The 23,702-nt window shown below is 42.7% G+C and overlaps 1 protein-coding gene across 1 annotated transcript in view; it reads right to left on the reverse strand.

Moving 5' to 3' along the window:
* LOC308297486 (sodium/potassium/calcium exchanger 3-like) overlaps positions 1-17,281 on the reverse strand; it is a gene marked incomplete at both ends in the record, with an annotated part of 178,302 nt that extends 161,021 nt beyond the window's left edge. Inside the window, 1 exon segment of the mRNA XM_080740891.1 lies at positions 17,047-17,281. Within this exon segment, the coding sequence (XP_080597017.1) occupies positions 17,047-17,281 (235 nt within the window).
* Between the last annotated feature and the right edge of the window lie 6,421 nt (positions 17,282-23,702).

Below are 23,702 nucleotides of genomic sequence, written 5' to 3' on the forward strand. Positions count from 1 at the left end.
GTCCCCTAATGTACGAATCCCCTTAGCCCTCCACCTTGGAAAGCGAATGGGGCGATCCTCGATTAAAAGTCTTTGATTATTGAACACTGGGGAAAATAAGTTCCATTTACAATCAATCTTACACATCTTTTCAGCTGCCCTCCATACTGCCACTAAATGAGAAATGATAGGTCCAAAGCGAACTTTGCATTGATGTGTAGTTATGTTTGAATAGATAAGATCTCTCAATTCAACAGGCTGCACTAAACTCTCCTCAAGCTCTCTCCAAGAAACCTTATTTGCTGGGTTAAACCAATTTAAAAGGGGGCGGAGCGTGAAGGCCCAATAATAAAATTTAAAGTTGGGCAATGAAAGGCCGCCATCATCTCTAGCACGTTGTAATAGAGAAAGTTTAAGACGAGGGCGTTTCCCTTTCCACACAAACTTAGATATCGAAGAGTGAAGCTTATTCCAGTATTGCGGCGGTGGTGGCAAAGGGAGCATAGAGCTTACAAAGTTAACCCTAGGAAGAACATTCATCTTTATGATTGAAACTCGAGCTTGGAGAGAGTTGGGCAAAGATGACCATCTATCTAAATCAAGACAAATCTTATTTAGAGTGTCACCATAGTTGTTCTTAACAATAGCCTGAAGAGAGGGGAAAATATCTATGCCAAGATATTTGAATTGGCTTACTACTGGGATTATGGGCGGCAGGATAGCAGATCTCATCTGATCATTTAGAGGTAGAAGGGCTGACTTCGTCCAATTAATTTTGTAGCCGGAAATGGAACTGAACTGATCAAAAATTTGAAGGACGTGAGTAATTGACTGTGGTGCATTCTCAAGGAACAGTAGAATATCATCAGCATATAGGGAAATGCGATGCTGTGTGTTGTTAATCGAAACAGGAGTAATATCTGCAGACTGACGCACTGTCTGAGCCAAGGGTTCGAGTGAAAGTGCGAAAAGGAGAGGACTAAGGGGACAACCCTGCCTTGAAGATCTGCCAATCGTGAATAGCGGCGAACAGATCTTACCGGTTAGGACCATGGCTGACGGATTAGAATAAAGTACTTTAACAAAATGTATGAATGAAGCACCAAATCCCATTTTATCTAGTACAGCCCACAGGCAAGACCATTCCAGACGATCAAATGCTTTCATCGCATCGAGCGACAACACTGCGGCGGGGGTCCTCAGCTCCTTAGCCCTATCGATGATATGCAATAGTCGTCTAGTATTATCAGAGGCTAGTCTAGTTCCTATGAAACCTGTCTGATCACAGTGTACTAAGGTGGTCATAAAACCCTGCAAGCGACGCGCAAGCACCTTAGCAAAAACTTTTAGATCAGAATTCAAAAGTGAAAGCGGTCTATAGCTTGCGCAATCTGTGGGATCCTTGTTCTTCTTCAACAATAATGATATAATAGCTACATTCACATCCCTGGAGAAAGAGCCACTTTCAATTGCATATCGAAACATGTCTAGCATCAGCTGACCTAGATCTTCCCAAAAGATGGCATAAAGTTCAGGGGGTATCCCATCCAAACCAGGCGACTTGCCCCTACGCATTGCGAGCACAGCTTCCTGTAATTCCGCCAGATGGAGCGGTCTATCTAAGGCTTCCGCATCCGCCTCGCTAAGGGTTGGTAACTGTATGTTGGATAAAAAATCATTGCATACTGCATCATCGTGAATGACCTCGGAGGTGTAGAGCTCATCATAAAAAGCACGAAACGTGGCATTGACCTCTTTGGGTTCTGTAACCATGGCTCCAGTTGTTGATTTGACACTAACAATATCAGCAAAATGCTCATTGGATCTAAGACGTAAAGCCAGTAAGTGACTGGGTCTTGCACTATTAAAATAGTAGTTTTGCCTTGTGCGTTTCATTTGAAATTCTGAGCGGCGCTTGAGAATGGAGTTAATTTCTTTCTTAACTAGCTCCCTCTGGGTTGCTGTACTAACATCAAAGTTATTTTGGAGAGAATTATCCAAAGTAGAAAACCGAGATTCCAATTCCACCAGTTTGGCTGACCTTAATTTTCTCTGAGTGGACGCATAGAGGGTTGTATTACTCCTGATAAAGCCTTTAATTGCATCCCAAAGAATTCTGGGATCCTCAACTGAGCCTGTATTGATATTTATAAATTCGCGCAAACCAGTTTGAAACTGAGCTACAAATGCCGCATCGCGCAGCAGTGTGGTGTTAAACCGCCATCTAGGAGCTCTATCTATAACCTGTTTCAGTGAAGCAACACACAGCACCGCCTTGTGATCCGAGAGTGACATTGGGAGCAACTCTACCTTGGCAATTTTATGAAACAAGCTAACAGGGGCAAAAACGTAATCGATCCTAGAGAATGAAGCATGCCTACCCGACAGAAAAGAAAAATCTCTAACCGTTGGGTTCATTAAACGCCAGATGTCGAGTAAGCCAGTTGAGTTTGCCCAAGCACGTAGTTCTGCAGACGCTAGTGCTTGTTCTCTGCTTTCTACCCCAGTGGATCTATCTAGGTTATGTTGCCATGTTGCATTGAAGTCAGCACCAACAATGAATTTGAAATCCGTCAGTTCCAATAAGGTTTTAGTTAGTAATTTGTAAAACTCTTTGTCTAAAACATTTGGAGCATACACAGAGACTAGTGCTAGCATTTTACCCTCCAAGCGGATTTTAGCAACAGCTATCCTCCCGTCACTGTCAGACCAATCACCCAAAAAATCCAACCTAAGGTTACGTCTAGCCAATATGGCTACTCCCTTGGTTTTGGAAGAAGCAGCTGAAAAGGCTAAAACACGATAATGTTTATTAGCCAATCGGTTGGAATGCTCTTTTAAAAGATGAGACTCCTGTATAAATGCAAAGTCAATTGATTTAGATCGCAAAACCCCCAAAATGCTGGTTCGCTTATGCGGTATATTCGCTCCCCTTACATTGAAACTTAGAAATTTATATTCTGTCATAATTGTGGTTCAAACCATACGCACAGCAAGCACAGTAGAACATTTTAGAATTTCCTAGTTGGTCCCTCACAACAAACCTTATACAGATGCAAATCTATCTGCAAGCTATCAGTTAGACCGGACCGAATGAATCCTTATACTGTAACTGTGATTATTAAACCGGCAGATCCTGTCCGTCAGTGACTCAATCAGTCCATCTGTAACGCCTCAATGTCTACAGCTGACCTGTTCTGACATCACATTGTTGACTGTCAAGACTGCTGACTATCATCACCTGGATCTCCATATATGAAGATCAGGACACTGACCTCATCAAACCCTGGATATCCATACATGGAGACTACTGGATCATATAGATCTCCATGGAGCTGACCTCACATCCCGTTCCCATATGATGCCCTGTTAGGTCAACCACACTAATAGAATATCTATTATACCACCAAAGAAATATCTATATTCAAAATGTTAAAATATGGACTTATGGTACTCAATTGGTAAAAGGTACTTATAATATATACAGACTTTTTTTCACTCTCTATTTGCCTTTTTTTTTTTTTTTTTTTTTTTTGCAAATGTTCCACCCCAGGATAATGGATTTTGATTATCGCGATAATATCGTAAATTACGATTTCTTTTGTCACAATGTTCGTGATATGAAATGTTCATATCGTCCCATCCCTTTTTTTTGTTTTTTTTGTTTTTAATAATTTTTATCCCACAATTTTGTAACCCATTTTTTCACCCAGTGCGAATTGCCTATGTAATCCTGGGCTCTGCTCTCCCTCTGCCGCGCCTGGGGAGACAACGGACTGACCTCCTGCTTCCTTCTATGCATGAGGAATCCAAGTTGCTTTCTTTTCAGTTTTCACCTGACAGTGGAGATTTCCCTGGTTTGGACGTAGCGCGTGGAAGGAACACGTTATTCCAACCAGTTCCTTTCCCCTCCATCAGGGAGGCCAGGATTACGTGCATGTTTTTGTGAGGGTATCAACCCTAGGAGACACGGGGAGAACATGCAAACTCCTCACAGAAAGGCCCTATCGCCAACCCCACCTAGGGTGTGGGCGCTGATGACGTGGAGGGAGGAACACGCCGCCAGCGCCCACAGCTTCCCCCGGCAGGAATCGAACCCAGGACATTCTAGCTGTGAGGCGAAGCGCTAACCACTGCGCCACCGTGCACCCATATCGGCCCATCCCTAAATGCAGACCCAGCCGCTATAGTTTCCAGAGATACTGTACACCACAGAGAGATTACAAGCATTGTTAGGAGTCAACAATAACACTCAGCCATCCATCAAACCAGTATGGATTCCCTGGCTGTCAGCTCAACACAACCTGCTCCTCTAATAAACAACTCCCTGGCCAATTATGACTGAAAGAGCAAGGCAGACGGGGAGAGAAATAGATGAACGGAGAGAGAAAGAGAGTGTGAGATAAAGTGACAGAGACGGAGGGAGGACAGATGAAACACGAGGGAATAGAAGACTTTCAGAGAACAAACGAGACGCAGGAAGAAAATGAGAAGAGACACGACACTGATAGAAGAGTAAGGACAACGGGTAGGGCTGTCACGATTATGACATTTTACATGACGATTAATTGTCACTCAAATAATTGCGATTAACGATTTAATTGTGTTTTTGTCGTTGACAATTACATTTCTGTTTGGCTTGTAGGCTTTGAAGTTGCACATGGCAGATATGACACATAACCTAAATATACAAAGAAATTACTGACATATTTGTGAGCTCCCATGTGAGCTTCCATTTCTCAACATGGAAGATTATGCAAAATAATTGTGATTACCTCAAAATTTTGCGATTAGACGATTATGTAATAATTGTGACAGCCCTAACCATGGGAGAAAAAAAATAGACTACTGTACCGGTACCGGTATATACATTCCACTTAACTCACCAGGCTATTTCTACCATACCTGTACTGTATATGCAAGAGTCTCTCTCTCTCTCTCTCTCTCTCTCTCTCTCTCTCTCTCTCTCTCTCACACACACACACACACACACACACACACACACACACACACACACACACACACACACACTCTCTCTCTCTCGCACGCATTTGAGCTGTCATGATGGATATTCAGAGCATAATTACTGAATTTCATAACGTTGAGTCTGGTTTATTGTAGGATACCGTTAAATAACGTTTTTTTTGCATAATAATGCATTGCTGTATGCGGTGATATTCTTGGCATAATGCATTATGTAAAGGAGAGGTCTCTCTCCAATGTAGATGAGCCCTATTTGAGGCATGGGTGCATTAATGCATGGGCTTACCAGGGCTTAAGCCTCGGGCCTCATGAGACATGAGCTTAAATTTATTTTTTAAATATACATTTTAATATATTACATATTTGCCCTGCCACTGTAACAGCCCACAGTTTCCCGTGTGTAGCTGCAATCAGAGCACTGTAGTGTAAACAACAAATCAAAATCCACATTTTGAGATTTATTCAATTCAAATTATTAGTTTCACAGGAGATAGCTATGTTCTTTCTCTGTATGAGGAGTTCACAATTCACATACAGAATGAAATCCATTTTCATATTGATTTACATAAATAATAAAATAAAAATAAACTAGAAAAGTGTGCTCCTCTGAGCGCAGGTCTCCACCAGGCCTGGTTGGGGACCCAGGCCTACCTTCACACATCGGGTGCGACTAAAGTGTGTTTTTGCACCTGATACCTACATTATCACCCCTTAGTATGGGTCTGTTATCACCGTTTTCATCCCTTAGCTAAGGCTCAGTAGTCTGCCTACTGGCTACCACGAGGCTGGTAGACCGGTAGTAAATATTAATCCCCCCTAGTTCGCATGATCCAAGTTAAAACAAAGCAAAAAAAGTCGTCCAGCTGCCTGGTTAGCTCACTCAGCAGCGATGGTTAGCAGGGAATCCAAAGGCCCGGGTTCGATTCCCTCTGAGGGAGACAGACCACTGAGCCTTAGCTAACGGATGACAACGGTGATAACAGACCCATACTAAGGGATGACAACGGGGATATCGGCTGGTTTTGAAGGAAACGCAAAATGGCAGGATATCTTTTGGGTGGAAATGGACGTGGTGTATGGGGGAGTTGTCTCACTGTCATGATCCAAGGATTTCAGGGAAAACAGTCAAAGACTATACGACCTATCGTTCAAGAGTTATAGATGCCCGTTGGGAATGGCGGAGAACAAACTTATGTGAACTATCATGCATCTCAATCCGGGAGGGGGGTTCCAAAATGTCAGTAGCTCCACAGGACTCAGGTAACATTTTAAGGCTGAAATAAATGCACAAATGTACACAATGACCAGCACACCATTAACACTTGCAATATGAGGCTGAAGGCTGAAAAAACTGAAATATCACATTAACCCTTAAGTTCTGTTTGGGTCATTTTGACCCGTTTTACATTTTCATTTGAAAGAAAAAGGTAGAAGTTTAATTTTTTTCCACCTGAAACTCACTGGCCTTTTTTTGACCCTCTAATTCTGTTGACCCAGGAGGTATTTGGTTTTAAAAAAACAATACTAATAAAAATGTTAACTTCCCAACAATCCAAATGGTAGAAATGGTAAAATAAACTGTGAACTAAAAGTTGAAGCATCTGGCAAGAGAAAGCGCTGTTCATTGTGTCCTACAACAGCAGACAGGAAGACAGACTGCTTGCAGGAGGTGCAAGAAGCTCATATGTGCCTCACATGCAATCTGTGTTTGTGGAGCATGTGCTTCGTACAAGTGTACATTCATATGTGACGTTAATGTGTGTTCCCATGTTCACATGTGTGTTCAGCTCTTATTTTACATGAATTTCAGCTATCAGTAAAAACGCCTAGCTCTTTCAGTGTTTAATGTGATATAGCAAAGCATAAATGCAAACATTTATCATATAGGCTATATCATATGAATTGTTTGGAATTGAGACAAAGTCAATGTATGATAATGATTTGTTAAGTTAAACTTTATATTAGTATTGGTTTTTTTAAACCAAATATCCCCCGGGTCAAAATGACCCGCGAACAGAGCCAAGGTGAAGTGAATCTGAACAGAACTTAAGGGTTAAGGTATGAAGTCTTGTGGCTTACACCAGAACCAGTCTGTCATGCCATTCCCACAAACACCACATGCTGAGAACGAGAGCTCAACCGTTTGTACCTGCAAGGACATAGAGAAGCCCAATGTCACCATGTCCTGGCACTGTGCAGAGCATCTCACTCCCACTGCTGCCCACACGTCACCATGACTGTCCTGCCTCCTGGCAATTTCACAGACACCAGTATTCTTGGTCCATGGCAGTTACAATAGCATTCAGGCACGTGCACACATAGACATCAAAGGGGGCTTGAGCCTCTGCCCTTTTATCCGTCTGTAAAAAGACCATGAATGCAGTTTTTACTATGGTGAAAGACATGCAAATGTCCTCTTTCCATGCCATACCTGAAGGCAGCATTCAAGACAATTGCCTTACCCAAACTCCCCTGAACTTGAATGCAGCATCTTATGTTGAAAGAATTGCCCTTTCCGTATACATGCTGTACGCCACATCTCCAGTATTGACTTGATTATGCTTAGTTCAGTGTGGTATAAAGCACTGAAAATAGCCGACCAAGCCGACGACCTTGGAGGTCTGCTATTTTTCATATTTTCACCAAAAGGCCCTTTTAGAAATTTCGGCCCCTGCCTCTCTAACATTCTCTGCACGTCCCTGATAGCATTGTTTAATCTAAGTGACAATGTCTTTATCTGCTTTCACAGAGACAGTATTTCCCTCCACCTCTATCCTCCTGAACTCTAAACACTCTGAGGGCATTCAGCCAAGTACAGTTCATTTCCTTTCCCTTGGAGTGGTGTTAAAAGGTTCATCTTACACGTGCTATCTGACACTGTGCCAATAGTTCACACTGTTATGCAATCTTATGCTGTTGTTGTAATACATGGAAAGTTAGAAACATAGAGTATAAGCTTGTGAAATGTATTCATGTATCTCTTTTAAATCATAGACTGTAAAAAAATATGGACAGTGAAAAGCCATTGGTTTGCTGCACAAATTAAGGTGTTTTGGCCATTGTATGGGTGCCGCCATGATCATCATTGTTTTAATCATGGTACCCAAGGAATGCTATTGGCTGCCAACGCTCACGTACAACCGTATAGGGATACATGGGACATTGTCTTGAGCTTGCCGAAAATAAAGCACACGAAGAAGAACCATCACAAGCCTATGATCACAAGCCCCTCCTACAGCATACCCTGCTATAACATCAAATATAACATAAATTGGACCATATTTTCACAAAACGCATATCATGGTGATTGAAACGAGGCTTTAAACTAGCGACAAGTATTTATGACAATGTTTATTAAGGTAAGAAAATCAAATGTATAGGTTCAGGGGAAATGAATGGAATCCTATGGAGAACATGTTGCTTCTGGTGCCAGAACAGCGCAACTAGCGGCCAATCATAGGAACTTTCAGTTCCGTGTTTGCTTCATTTTAAATCGGGACATCTACAACCCCTGTTTTAAATGTGCTGCTGTGTTTCTGTAGAATTAGTATTTTAAATAAAGTACAGTATTATTTGAGTAAGTCCATGTTCCTTTACATCGCTGTGTTGATGTAAATTGCCAACCCGACAGCAACCCAGTAATGTAAGGTAAGGTGATAGCTGTAATACTGTAAGTCATAACCATATCAGTGGATGTGGAAGAGGAGGATGGATGAAAAACAGAGAAAAACAGGTGTTTATTCCGTATCCTGTAAAATTATTGTATATTTACTAAAGAGCTGGAGAGACGAACAGACCCCTGTTACTGAACAAACACTCTATAGCAATGATTGCCATCGGAATTTGTAGCCATTTAACACTTATTTTAAGAAATGAAAATCCATTATTGCGCATTTACTGTAAGTCAAAGCAAAGACGAATGGCATGAGTTGAAAAACGTCCCCTTCCTATAACTTCCTCTCCTCTAACCTAACTAGGGATGGGATGATAAGCGATATTATTGTTTATCGTGATAAAAAAAACACTCACAATAATCGTATCGTGGAGATTTAATTTATCGTGATATCGTCCTCCGTCATGCACTGGGATCAATTCACCTTTTATTTGCCGAGCTGCATGTCGGGTACCATTTAAACCCTCTAGAATTGTTAAAGGTAGTTATAATATACATACTTGCTACAGTCTTTTTTTCACTCTCAATCAAATGTCTTTGCCAAAAAATAGCAGATCTACAAGCTCACAACGCGTTGCGTTGCGACGCGTTGTGAGCTTGTAGATCTGCTGTTTTTTGGCAAATGTTCCGCCCCAGGATAATGGATTTTGATTATCGCGATAATATCGTAAATCGTGATTTCTTTTGTCACAATAATCGTGATATGAGGTTTTCATATCGTCCCATCCCTAAACCTACCCTCCTGAACAGAGAGGGGACCCAGGGATCGGAAGCCATACTATTATGTTATATAACACCATCATCTGGGGACTAATGTTATTTAGCTGCTCTACCAAGTAGTACCCATTAACAGCTGCTCCATAACACTATAGCATGGCTATTTGTCTGGCTGGTATCCAGTAGCTCTCTCTATCCCTCTCTCTCTCTCTCTCTCTCTCTCTCTCTCTCTCTCTCTCTCTCTCTCTCTCTCTCTCGCGCGCGCAGGCACGTGCACACATAGACATCAAAGGGGGCTTGAGCCCTTGCCCTTTTATCCGTCTGAAAAAAGTGCCCTTTCCAGACCATAAATGCCGTTTTTACTATGGTGAAAGATATGCAAATGCCTCCTTTCCATGCCATACCTGAAGCATCTTATTTTGAAAGACTTTCCCTCTCTGTGTAGAAATCCATGCCGTTACGCCACATCTCCAGTATTGACTTGATTATGCTTAGTTCAGTGTGGTATCATGCACCGAAAATAGCCGACCTCCAAGCTCGCGTTGTGAGCTTGGAGGTCGGCTATTTTCGATATTTCCACCAAAAAGCCCTTTTAGAAATGTCAGCCCCTGCCTCTCTAAAATCCTCTGTACGTCCCTGCTCTCACGCAAGCTCACGCACACGCACACACACACACACACGCGCACACGCACGCGCACGCGCACGCACACGCACACGCACACGCACACACACACACACTCTGCATACATCATTTAGCTGTTGTTTTTTTGCTCACAGATGGATAATAGGGCTCAGTGATGGTAATACATGCAGATAATAGCGGCGGCGACATGCGTTTGCTCATATGGGTGGTAATCCTAGATATGACTCTATACAGCTTTTGTCCTTCCATCTGACGGCTGGGATGCTTCTTTAAAGAGATGAGATGAGAGATGGACGGATGGATGGATGGATAAAGAATATAACGACAGATGGAAAACAATGGGAGATGGAGAGATCACAGAGGATGGAGGAGAGAGAGCAGGAGAGGTGCGTGCGTACAAACACGTGTCAGCACACGGGAACCCGCCCGGGGGAAAGCAGAGAATACACTCACATGCACACGTGTGATGATGATGATGATGTGTGTGTGTGTGTGTGTGTGTGTGTGTGTGTGTGTGTGTGGGTGTGTGTGTGTGTGTGTGTGTGTGTGTGTGTGTGTGTGTGTGTGTTGGAGATTCCTTGCGTGCATTTCTGAAAGCCTCACAACTCCTATAAGGCAGTGGTTCTCAACCTTTTCAGGCAGCGACCCCCAAAATAATCATTTTTTAACTGGGGGCCCCTCAAACTTGACGAGCACTAAGAGTTGAGGCATTGAATTTTGTGTAATACGGTTCTATTGTGAAAATAGCAGATCTACATGCTCACAACGCCTCGCAAATGCGAGGCGTTGTGAGCATGTAGATCGGCTATTTTCACAATTTCTGCCTTTAATATTTGACAATTTGTTTAATTTGTCATTTTAGAATAGGTATTAAAAAGTCCTTAAATTGTCACTTTAGAAATGTGCATAAACCCTCAATACACTTAAACTTTATGTTGGTTTGTTTACTGTGGAGTGAGAAAACAATGTTGAACATTAAGTTAATCATCTGGGGACCCCCCAAAATTATTTCAACCCCCCAAAACATTATTCAAAATTATGTGTTTCCCATGCGGAGGTCCTTGGTGTGACCGCAGTCCTTTAGATCAGTGGTTCCCAAACTCTCTAGCCTGCGTTACCCAAAAGAGAAATGAGATATTTGCTCACAATGCGTCGCTTTGCGCCGTGTTGTGAGCTTGTAGATCGGCTGTTTGCACTACTTCTTAAACATTAGTTTTCTAATTTATTTCTTTCTTTCTTAGATTTAGATAGATATTTATTTATTCATATAAATAACTGCTTTTTTGGGAATGTTTTTTGAAAATGTTTTGAAATAATAATAATCAAAAACTAAATGTAAGTGTGGGAATCAGTGCTTTAGATCAAACCCCGTCTAAGATTAGAGAGGGGATCAGGTCAACGTTGGGTGGAGTTTGGAGTGCTAACGTTACAATACTCAAAATGTAAGTTGGATGTATATTAAGCTGCTGCACTGCATTTCTCTGTGCTTGGAAAATGCTTGGGTTAGAGAATAACTCAAACACATTCCAAGCACAGGGATGCAAACACATGTAGGGTTAAAAAAAAAGAGTGCTACCCAAAGTCTAGACTCACAAGTCAGTCTCTAAACAACAGTCTCTAAACTAGAGACTGAGGACAATCCCCCAGCTATCTTAGCTAAAACTGGTTGTAAACAGTTAAGAGAGTTGCCCTGCTAGCAGCCATTCTTGTCGCTGGTCTAGCAATACAGTATCTTGCATTTACATTAGAAATAGGTCTGTCACGATTATGACATTTTACATGACGATTAATTGACATTCAAATAATCGCGATTTTATTGTGTATTTGTCGTTGACAATTACATTTCTGTTTGGCTTTTAGGGTTTGAAGTTGCACATGGCAATCATCATACATAACTCAAATAAATTACTGACATATTTGACAATTTTATACTTAAAAAATAACATTGATAGTGGAAATAGCCGATCCACAAGCTCACAACGCATCGCATCGAGCTTGTAGATCTGCCCTTTCCACTACTTTTTGAAAGTGTTTGAAACTATATTAACATTTCTCAACAAGGAAACGATTATGACGATTATGCAAAATAATTGCGATTACCTCAAATAATTGCGATTAGACACTTATGTAATAATTGTGACAGCCCCAGTTAGAAGTCCCCAAGCATATCAATGAGTGGAGAATGGAGATCTATGATAGTCTGGTATCACAAGACTAGCTATACAAATAAATCCAGTAGTAACAGATTTGTATGCAAGCATAATGAGTATATATAATGAAGATTCTTATTATTTAATGTTTTGTGCTCTTCTTCTTTTGTGCTCCTTTGCCCCTTAATGTGCAGCCCTGAATGCTAATATTATCTTCTTTCAATGTCTCCCCAATTTAGTCATTATGCCAATTACCCCCATGTAGTTTGTGTCACTGTCAACCCCTGCTGTTGGTCTGGGGAGGGAAGACAACCACAAGTCTTCTCTGATACACATGGAGTCTCCAAGCACTTTTCCCCTGAAAATGAGTTGTTTCACTCAGAGGGCATGATAACTCATGCAGAGGATCACACTATCCCTCCCTGTTCCACATCCAACAGGTGCCCCGACCAACCTGTAGTGTAGTACAGGGTTTCCTAAAGTGGGTGCCCACCCTGGGGTGCCGGGATGCCAAAATAATTTGATAATATTTGGAATTTATCAATATCACTACATCAATCACTTCACTATGCTTAGTTAAACAGACCTGATTTGCACTGTACTTGATGAGTTATTTTTCCATCTATGGGAAACTCTCCCAGAATAGGGATGCTGGGGCTAAACGTCAAGTATAAAGTTATTTTCAGATTTTTCTTGTGACATTGCCTACTGTATCTCAGTTGGAAAGGTGTGCATATTTACGTCATGTTGCTAATTATGTTTCTGTCCAATGAGTTTGTTCCAGCCAGGCTGGATGCATCAAACTCCAGTCTCCATGTGGTGGGCAGGACCGAAAATATAAATACATTCTATTGATTGGTCTACTCAGTAGACCAATCAATAGAATGTATTTATATTTTCGGTAGAGTCACTATACTCCAGGGGTCTTCAACGTTTTCAGGCCAAGGACCCCTTAGCTGAAAGAGTGATGAAGCAGGGACCCCTTAGCTGAAAGAGTGATGGAAGCAGGTGTAACAGATAATGTGATTCCACTTGCATTACCTGTATTACGGTAGTTACCTGAGACCGCCCCCCCCCCCCCCATGTGTCCCTGCAGACTTGGGAAGCAAACCCTGTTTCCCCTCCCCAGTCTGTTATGGAGGAGACACATGGTAGGTTGTTACATTTGAGCCTCTGTTAAATAGCGTGATAAAAGCATGATAAAAGCTATTTTCAATGTCTGTAAGGGTGGTGCTTTATAATGCAATTGTGCATTGAATGTTTGTCACTGCACACACGCTGATAAGTTGTATTTTACTCTTTTTGTTTAGCATTCTTTTCTGAAGTTGTGAAGCTGCACTGGTCCTGACTGTGTCTATATTTCCTCATTGCCAGGTACATGTAAAAGTGTTACTATTGTTACCTCGTATCAGTGTTTCTCCTCCCCAGTCTGTTATGGAGGAGACACATGCATTGTTTTCTGAAGTTGTGAAGCTGCGCTGGTCCTGACTGTGTCTATATTTCCTCATTGCCAGTGACCGTCATTAAATGGCTGCTGCCAAGCTTCATCTGAGACTTGAGTGACTTCTATAACACAACGCAGACAGAGTACACACCGCTACACAGGGACCCCCACTACGTATTGTATAAAATTGTGTTGCAGGTTAAAAATGTTCATAGATTTCTACTAACCCTACTAACCCTAACTAACCCTAATTCTACATGCCTAACCCTAACACAAAAACTCAAACACAATGCTCTACTAAATCAACTAGTCTGATTAACCACTTAACCCTGTATCATAGTTTGTTTAACATGCTTTGTGAGGCGTTGTGAGCTGCTAGATCGGCTATTTTAACTTAAGGACTTTAACAATTTTGCTGCCATTTTAAACATAGCTGTAGTAAGCAGCTGCCAAATTGTCCTTACCTTTTAACGTGGGCATGCGCACGCATCGTGCACAATCTGTGCACGACTCATCTAGTAGACGCGTAGACTCGGTGACAGCTTTCGAATAAAAAAAAACCCATTGAAATAGACATATCCGTTGCCACGCTGTACCCCTGCTTATCCGCCAGTGTTTACATGAAAAAACATTGAAAAAAGCCAGCTGTGCGCTATGGTAACACGTGGACACGTTCGCGCACATAGCAGACGATATGTGCGCAGATCATATGCCAGGCGGGTAGAGGAATCAAACAGCTACAAAATAAAAAAAATCACACTCGTGTGAACTGAGTGGTGGTGTGTGTGTGTGTGTGTGTGTGTGTGTGTGTGTGTGTGTGTGTGTGTGTGTGTGTGTGTGTGTGTGTGTGTATGTGTGTGTGTGTGTGTGTGTGTGTGTGTGTGTGTGTGTGTGTGCAACAGCGCCCCTCCCTTAACATGTGTGGTCAGAAAAGGTTACTGCAGGCTACAGACAGACAGACAGACACGGAGACAGACAGACAGACAGACCCACACACACGGCCACGTATAGGAACCGCTCAAAAAATCGTGTGAAAAAATACCATTCTATGGCCATGCAGTCAGCTCACTTGTTTACAATGTTACAATGAAAAGCTATGCGAACGGAGCTGGCGAGCTGCGACTGGACGTCAGACCGGATATGGAAACCTAGATCCGGTCCAAACGGGAAATACGACCGGATACAGTTAGGGGGCGGGCCTAAAGTCTCCGAAACGGCTATATACAGCGATCATACTTTTAATCGTTTCATAATGATTAAAGCTAATTCAATTTCCGGGAACGACGGGCATCGCAGAGAGGTACAGCGGGAAATCTCCGGTTTCGACGAGGATCGCGGAGTATGAGTTAACTCTAAAATTACAAATTAAACATGATTAAATAATAAGTGTTATAAACAAATAACTGTTCATGAATCGTAATTGACGCAAATGTTTGAAATAATTGTGATATTATTCAATTATTATCAAGTCATATCAATATTAAGCTGCATTATTATTTATACTGGGCCAGAAATGCCTCAGTCTGATCTGGATGAGATGTAAGAGCTGCTCATTAACTGGAGGGAAGAGAATCCTATCCTCCCAGGGAGTTCATAGGTGGAGGTGCTCGGGGATATTGGTTAAGCTTGGAGATGGTAAAGCACATGATCAATGTCTTCAGCAAAGTTAATTATAAATAAATCAAGAAAAACTGGAGAAAGAGAATCGAATAGAAACAGACTCCAACTTGGCTAACCCGCACCTGACCTTGCCCCCTGTAATGATTATCTGATTATTCAAATTATTGATCCATTATCCACTATGATAATGATTCATGGCTGAGCTTGTTGGCACTTGACAGAGCAATCTCAACTAGGGATGGGACGATATGACAATTTCATATCACATTATTGTGACAAAAGAAATCACGATTTACGATATTATCACGATAATAAAAATCCATTATCCTGGGGCGGAACATTTGCCAAAAAATAGCCGATCTACAAGCTCACAGCGTGCCACAACCTGACACGTTGTGATCTTGTAGATCGGCTATTTTTTTTGGCAAAGACATTTGATTGGGTGAAAAAAAGTCTGTATCAAGTACGTATTTTATAAGTACCTTTTACCAATTATATATGCAGCTCTGCAAATAAAAGGTGAATTGATCCCAGTGCATGACGGAGGACGATATCACAATAAGTTAAATCTCCACGAAACGATTATCGTGAGTGTTTTTTATCACGATAAACGATAATATTGCGTATCGTCCCATCCCTAATCTCAGTTTGTGGATAAGATTTTATTTTTATTTTTTATCCTATCCTATTCTGTGCAATCCCTCAGCCAACTGTATACTTTGAAACACACATGTAAGCATGTGATGTGAACCTATAAGATGTGTAAACATGAATTGGTTGCCAGTCATTTATCACAGTCATTCAAACACACAAACAGACAATGTATACCACTGTTGTTATCAACTGCTCAACAGCCAACATTACAGTGAAGTGGTCTAATTCCAGCAATGCAGAGCAACAGACACTACCAGCTACCAGTTCAGTTCCAGACAATTATTGGATACAGATGTTTGGGCTGCATGAACCCAGGAAGGCATGTTTGTTCTGAACAATGAATGTGGAGGTTCCCGAACTGACACTCGACTGACTGGGACTTTTGAATCCACCGAATAATGTTAAAACATCGTGTCATGTCAACATTTTTAGTAGGATGTGTTAACTCCAAAGTCGAGGGAAATTCAGCACACAGCCCTACACTACCATGCCCCAGTTGTTTGTTTGCTTGTTCATGGGGGTAAACATCGAAACGGTCTTCGTTTTTATCAAGTAGATAGGCTAACCCACTAAAACATGTGAAATATTACACCAAACACACTCAGACAGACAGAGAGGGAGAAGTAGGCGAAACAGCATAAAAGCAGCAGTGCTGGAGAAGCTATAAGAACCAGGAAGAGCAGAGCATAAAGTAGGCTACAGTACAATCTATGAACACAAACAACAATGTATGATCAGACAGTGAAATAGCAGGCGTATGGAACAAGCTGTTTTAACATGAACGTGTCATAGGGCTGTCACGATTATGACATTTTACATGACGATTAATTGTCACTCAAATAATTGCGATTAACAATTTAATTGTGTTTTTGTCGTTGACAATTACATTTCTGTTTGGCTTGTTGGCTTTGAAGTTGCACATGGCAGATAAGAAATTACTGAAATATTTGACACATTTATATTTAAAAAAAGAACATTGATTTTTTTTTTAAAGTGTGTGAAACTATATTAACATTTCTCAACATGGAAACGAATCAAACGATTATGACGATCATGCGAAAGCAATTGCGATGTTCTCAAATCAACGCGATCAGACGAGTATGTAATAATTGTGACAGCCTAGTAGTGTGAATGCACAGTGGATCTCACAGCCCTATGACCGGGTCGTCTCTCTCTCTCTCACCTGCCGCCCGCTGCAGAGCGCGCAGCCCCGCTGCCAGACCCAGCAGCACCCCGACGAAGCACACCTGGACCCAGAACCACTCGTGTCTCTTTCTCCGCCTGACCGTGGCTTTGCTGCTCTTCGATCTCTTCTTCATCAGCATCATTCCTCCCAGAGAGACGGCAGCCGCTGTCCCCGGCATTCCCAGCACGGCCACGCCGTCCACAGCGACGCCCCCCTCGGCGAGCGTTCCCATCGAATCCCCGGTAAGAAGAAGGTACCACCGGCGGCGGGGGGGCGATCAGAGAAAGACGGGGATATGGGATCAGGGGAGAGAGGAGGAGGAATGCCCAATTCGGGGTGGTTGTAAGTTAAAAAAACGTTTAAAATAAGTGTTTATTTGTATTGTTTCGGGTCTCGATCCTCCCCTCCCGTCCTCTCGGAGAGATGCGGGCCCTGTCCCCTGTCTGTCCGGCTAGATGATGACCACAGAGCGGTGTGGATGTTGCTGGGAGAGCGCGCGAAGCAGCTCCATGGATGCGATGTGTCTGCTGCAGCCCCGGACGGTGCACTGCCAGTCTGCCAGCGGTTCTCTCCTCGCTGCAGGACCCGACGATGTACTGTATGCTGCTGCTGCTGCTGCTGCTGGGGAGAGTGGAGCTGACAGGGAGAGAGAGAGGGAGGGAGAGAGAGAGAGAGGGCTGAGGAGAGAGAGAGAGAGAGAGAGAGAGAGAGAGAGAGAGGGGGGGGGGGGGGGGGGGACGTTCACAGAGCGAGGGGAGGGCGATTGTAATGTTTTATTAATTGTATTATTATTATTTATCAAGAATTACTCTGACGCCAATGGTTTTTCAACCTTTTCCATATCAAGGGCCATTATTTATTCGCCATTTAAGCCGCGGACCACCGTTTGATGAGATTGTATACCCTCTCAGACCCAAAACGTCAAAAATGTTGTCATTGTTGGATAAGATTTTGTTCCACAATTCCATGCTGTATTGATGTGATACCATAGGAGAGATAACTGGCAAAAGGGTTAAAAATCTTGTAAATTATTTAATGCAGATGTTTAACAATAATAAATGAAACCAAATAGACCTGTCAGGGTCCATTTGATTTCATTTGAAGCCGTTGAAGAGTTAAAGATCTATAAGGGTCCATTTGGTTACCAACTCTCCATATAGCTGGGTCCCCCTCAAGGATCAATGGTGGTCCCTGGACCACTGGTTGAAATGCCCCTAACCTGGGGGGCATGCATGAAAATCAAAATGGTTAAAATCACTAAAACGATTTTAACATTCATCTTTACTTTCCTCCAATGACTATCTAAAATATGAACCCTTGTTGTAAAAAAAACAAAGTTGTCCTTTAAAGACCCTAACCAATTAAACCAAAGATAAATATGCCTGACCTCAGCAAAGAAAAACCCTCTTCCAATATAAAAAAAAATCAAGTGAGATGATGTGGCGTGTGTGTGTGTGTGTGTGTGTGTGTGTGTGTGTGTGTGTGTGTGTGTGTGCGCACGCGCACGCATGTGACGTGCACACGTGCATGCCTCGCCTGTGTGAAAAGAGAGCAGGCGAGCAAATGGCAGAGATGGCGTGAGAGCGAAAGGCAGAGATTGAGCAAGTGGTTTTAGAAAGAAAGGAGCCATGCAGAGACAGAGATTAAACCATATTAAAATATGCAGCTGTTGAACAATGTGAGGCAGAGGAAGGCTAGCCTGGCGTTGCTCATTCTAATTCCTCACTGCGTATGATCCAGGGCCGGTTCCTGGCATAAGCAACATAAGCGGCCGCTTAGGGCCACAACCAATAAGGGGGCCACATCACAGGAAGAAGATATTTTTTAAACATAATTTTATTGTTACATTATGTCATGTATCCCCTATCCAAAAACTAGCGTTATTATTTTAATATGCGCTCCCCTTCCTCCTTCCTCATAATCCCAAACGTCACTCTAGGCCTGGCTGCCTGTACTTGATTCATGAGCAAGTCAATATGCCTCCAAAAAGAACATTTCGATCTGGTGCTACAGATTATTTTAGGTGGCCCCTCGTTAGTGAGGGGCCACATAGCCGCGGGAACTAATTTGAGGCAGGAGGGGCTGTCGATCGTGTCACGCACGCGTGCGTGATCCGATCCCCGCGCGCGCGCGCGAAAAATTGCGGTTATTTGCGGATTTTAATTGTGTTTTATAACCTTTTTTGCATGTTTTATTCGGGTTTCCGCGGTTTATTTTTTAGCTAAATGTAACACAATTGGGAACTGCACACTAAACTTTCCCTTTGCCTCTCCAAACGGGCTGTGGACAGTGCGGAGACATATAAAAAATGCGCACAGTGGCCATATGCCACTGATCTGATTGCAGCCAGCAGGATATTATTAGATGCTATATTGTCCGCCGCATCGGTCCAGACCCCAGTGTTAGGAAACAGCTGGTCAACTTCTGGTACACCATAGCCATTAGCCACTAGCTAGCCCAAACATTAGCCTAGCCAGGCAGCACAGCAGCATAACATAGCATTCATCATTACAAGTCTTTAGCCACGACTCACCAGTGAGGACGCCAGGGCTAGCAGAGGGCGATGTGTAATGCCTTCATAGCCTAGGTTGTGTTGTCTTGGTGTTCTGTATATTCCTTTTATGCCCGTATTGTTATAATTCACCCGAGTCCATGACGATATGTTACGCACGGAGAGACAGACGCTTAGACAAGTTAAAAGGGAAGTCCTTTGAAAGCCATTTCCTGTCTAAACAGTGCCCAGAAGCACATTTCAAAACAAGAGCCTTTCTTTTTTTTTTGTCTATACAATCGATCATTCAACACATGTTTATTTTGAAATTGTACTGGAAATAGAAGTAGCCAATAGCTCCTACTTCACGCCACTGATGTCAGAGCCTCTACTTGCCGATCGGCAATATTTTTCCCCCAACCCCCCTTTAGGGGGTGCGGTGGGGGGTGCGGTGGGACGTGGGGGAGGGGGTGCGGCCGCACCCCCAGCACCCCTACTTCCCTCGGCACTGAGGGGCCACCTAAAATAATCTGGCATAGGGCCACTTGAGTCCTAGAACCGGAACTGTATCGAATATTAGTCTGGACTCGCGGGCAGAATTTTCATTTCCAAGGGGTGGGTTAAAAAAAATGTCTCTGGACACGATTGGTTAGACCAGACCAATGCTGGGCCCTGATTGGTTCCCCCAAATTTTGGGGGAGAGGAAATGGATTCACAGTTGAGCGGGGCCAGACCCATATTCACGTTTTTTTTTTGCCCAGGCGGATTGGTCTGGTTCCAGGCTAGAGGAAGCCAGCCTAACGCAAATAATGGGCCAAATTTACAATATTTTTTATGTTTAAAAAATATTTTTTTGTTTTAACATGATTTAAAACAATCCAAATTGAGTTTTTTTATTATTATTGTTTTACTTATTTAGACTGCTCATTAAGCAGTACCTCTGCATGGTTCCTTGATTGGAGAACAAGTAAGATTATCAGCAATATTTCTGGACTGGAAAATAACTCCCGAGTTGAGTTCTCCCTCGCTTTACAGTAAATCGATATGCCATCTTCCGTTTTGTCATGTGTTCTTGTTTCGTCTTCTAGAGCACTCATTAGGGCCTCACCAGTCCGTGATCAATGAACTCCATCGACTTGCATTGAGGATTTAGACGTGCATCACATCCCAAGAGAACATAGTCACACTTACAACGTGTACAAATCAACCTACAAGACTCAAGACACTCAAGACACTCAATAACATTCATCATCATCATCATCATCATCATCATCATCATCATCATCTTCATCAAATAATAATAATGATGTCCTACACTTCAAACACACACACACACACACACACACACACACACACACACACACACACACACACACACAGAAACGTGCTCACGTGCACATACACAATACTGTACAGCATGTACACGGTACATGTGAGCTTACATACACAGCCACTCCAACTAATGGGGGTCAAACATCATGCCCTCTGACTTGTGTTCCGCAACAACAGGCCTTCTTCATTGATTCTATGTGTGTGTGAGCGTTTGTGCGCGTGTGTGCACTATATATATATATATATATATGTATATAGTGCACTATACTGAGGATATAATGATAACACAGGGACTAATTTGTGTTAGTTTTAAGTATCTTAATGGCATTTTGCAGCATGAAATTGTCTTCAACAAGACCGTTATCGCAGAGTTGGGAGTTGGGGGTAACGAAAATACAGTAACAGAGATACCGTAATCAGATTACTTTTTTTGTAACAAGTAATATAACGGCACTACTCCTCCTAAATTGAGTAATCACATTACAGTTACTGGTCAAACGCTTTAGTCGTTACTTGCATTATGCACACTCCCGGGTGCCGAAAATATATAGATATCTTTAGCAACAAACACGCTCTAGCAGCATGATGTCATGCTTGTCCTGGTCTTCCTGATCAAAGTTGCTGATTTGTGTTCAAGAGGTGTCCTGTTGTGACCTACGTAGCATAGGGATGGGACGATAATCGTATCGTGGAGATTATCGTGATATCGTCTTCCGTCATGCACTAGGATCAAGCTGCCACTTAAACCCTCTATAATTGGTACAAAGGTACTTAGAATATACGTACTTGATAAAGTCACAGTTATGTCAAGTGTGTTCATATGCTAATGGTGATGCGATTTCAGATCAATTGCTCCAGCCACTGAGGAGAAACGCTGTGACAGACAGACAGACAGACAGACAGACAGACAGACAGACAGACAGACAGACACTCAGACAGACATTCGGAAAATTATGTTTGATAGTGTTGAAAGGGTACTGTATTTCATTACATACAATTCCATTAAGAGCCACTTGGTGGAAGCAGAGGTCACATGAATCTTCTGAAGGAAATGATCATGCTAATACATTGCCCTGGCAGTGTGTGTGCATGCGCACGTGTGTGTGTGTGTGTGTGTGTGTGTGTGTGTGTGTGTGTGTGTGTGTGTGTGTGTGTGTGTGTGTGTGTGTGTGTGTGTGTGTGTGTGTGTGTGTGTAACCTTTATTTAACCAGGAATGTCACATTGAGGTTCTAGACCTCTTTAAAGTGAGACCTGGCCAAGACAGGGCTGAAGCAGTTCAAAAGCATCATACAAAGAACAAAATGCAGGGACATGGGCAAAAAAAGAAGAAGAAAAAAACACACAACCAAAGAAAAGAAAATACAAATAAAACACCCAACAGTGCAGCATTAGTACAATACGTTTTAAAAACAGACATTTGCGTGGGTGGGAGAGAGACAGACAGACAGACAGACAGACAGACAGACAGACAGACAGACAGACAGACACAAGACACCCGCAGGCTGACAGACTGATACAGATGTGTGCGTTGCTCTGTTAAAGAACAGAATAATTGTGCACACTCTGTTGTATGAGATGCAAAGCTTGGCCAATCTGTGTTGTGAAGCTTGGGTTGTGTTGGCCAATCAGAGAAGCCGATGCCTACAACCAGGCACGTGCACACATACAGTGGACATAAAAAGGGGGCTTGAGCCCCTGCCCTTTTATCAGTCTGTAAAAAGTGTCCTCTCCAGACCATGAATGCAGTTTTACTATGGTGAAAGAAATGCAAATGCCCTCTTTCCATGTCATACCTGAAGGCAGCATTCAAGAGAATTGCCTCGTCCAAACTATCCTGAACTTGAATGCAGCATGTTATGTTGAAAGAATTGCCCAGTCTGTGTAGGAATCCAAATGCCGTTACTGGTGCATGCAAGACCCAGTGAGAGTGTGTTTCTGGGAAAGATAAAGGCCACAAAGCTAATAAATAAGCTAGAAGAGGGCCATGTGAGGAATGAGGGGTGGGGGTTGTGGGCATGACTGTAGAGATACTGTGTACCGCTTTGCGTGATTTTAGGGCAAAATCAGTTGGAGCAGTGTCCAAAAATGTGTTTAACAAAAATCGGCCTCATGGTGGCGCTAGAAGAGGGGCATGTGAGAAATGAGGGGTGGAGGTTGTGGTTTGTCAGGCAAGGAGTGTGTGTGCACACTTTGGCATGGATTGGGGCAACGGTGACGGAGATATGTGTTGGGGAAAAGTGTGACGTGACGGACAGACAGACAGACAGACTGACTGACAGACTGACAGACAGCCGGTGGAGGTAACTGCGACCTGACGGTCGAAATGAATCCAAAATACACTGATGATTGTGCTGTCAAACAATGAAACTATATGGAATCTATGAACAGGTTGTGGGGGTCCCTGCTTCATCTCTCTCTCAACTAAGGGGTCCTTGGCCTGACAACGTTGAAGACCCCTGGTTTAGAGGCCACTCATCATGTGTGATTGAAATTTGGGGCAAATCGGACCTGTGAACACTTTTCTCCTGCAACGGTGGACTGATCAATGTGAAACTGTACACACACACACTCCCAGGAGGCCAAATTAAGAGCCTCTACCAAACATCCTTTAAATAGGCCTCAGGGTGACTTCACGTTTTGGTTTATAACTCTTAAACTGTAAGTTGTACAGTCAAAAGATTTCCACCCCTCTTACTGAGGTGTTCAATGATGTCATTGCATCGATAGAGAGAGAAGCGGGCATCTCATAATTCCCTGTGATACAACGGAGTGTGGCATTAACGAATGAGCTCCCAGATTACACTCATAGCCCCATGGCCATGACACACA

The sequence above is a fragment of the Nannobrachium achirus genome (assembly GCF_963921795.1).
Source record: "Nannobrachium achirus genome assembly, chromosome: 13".
NCBI lineage: Eukaryota > Metazoa > Chordata > Actinopteri > Myctophiformes > Myctophidae > Nannobrachium > Nannobrachium achirus.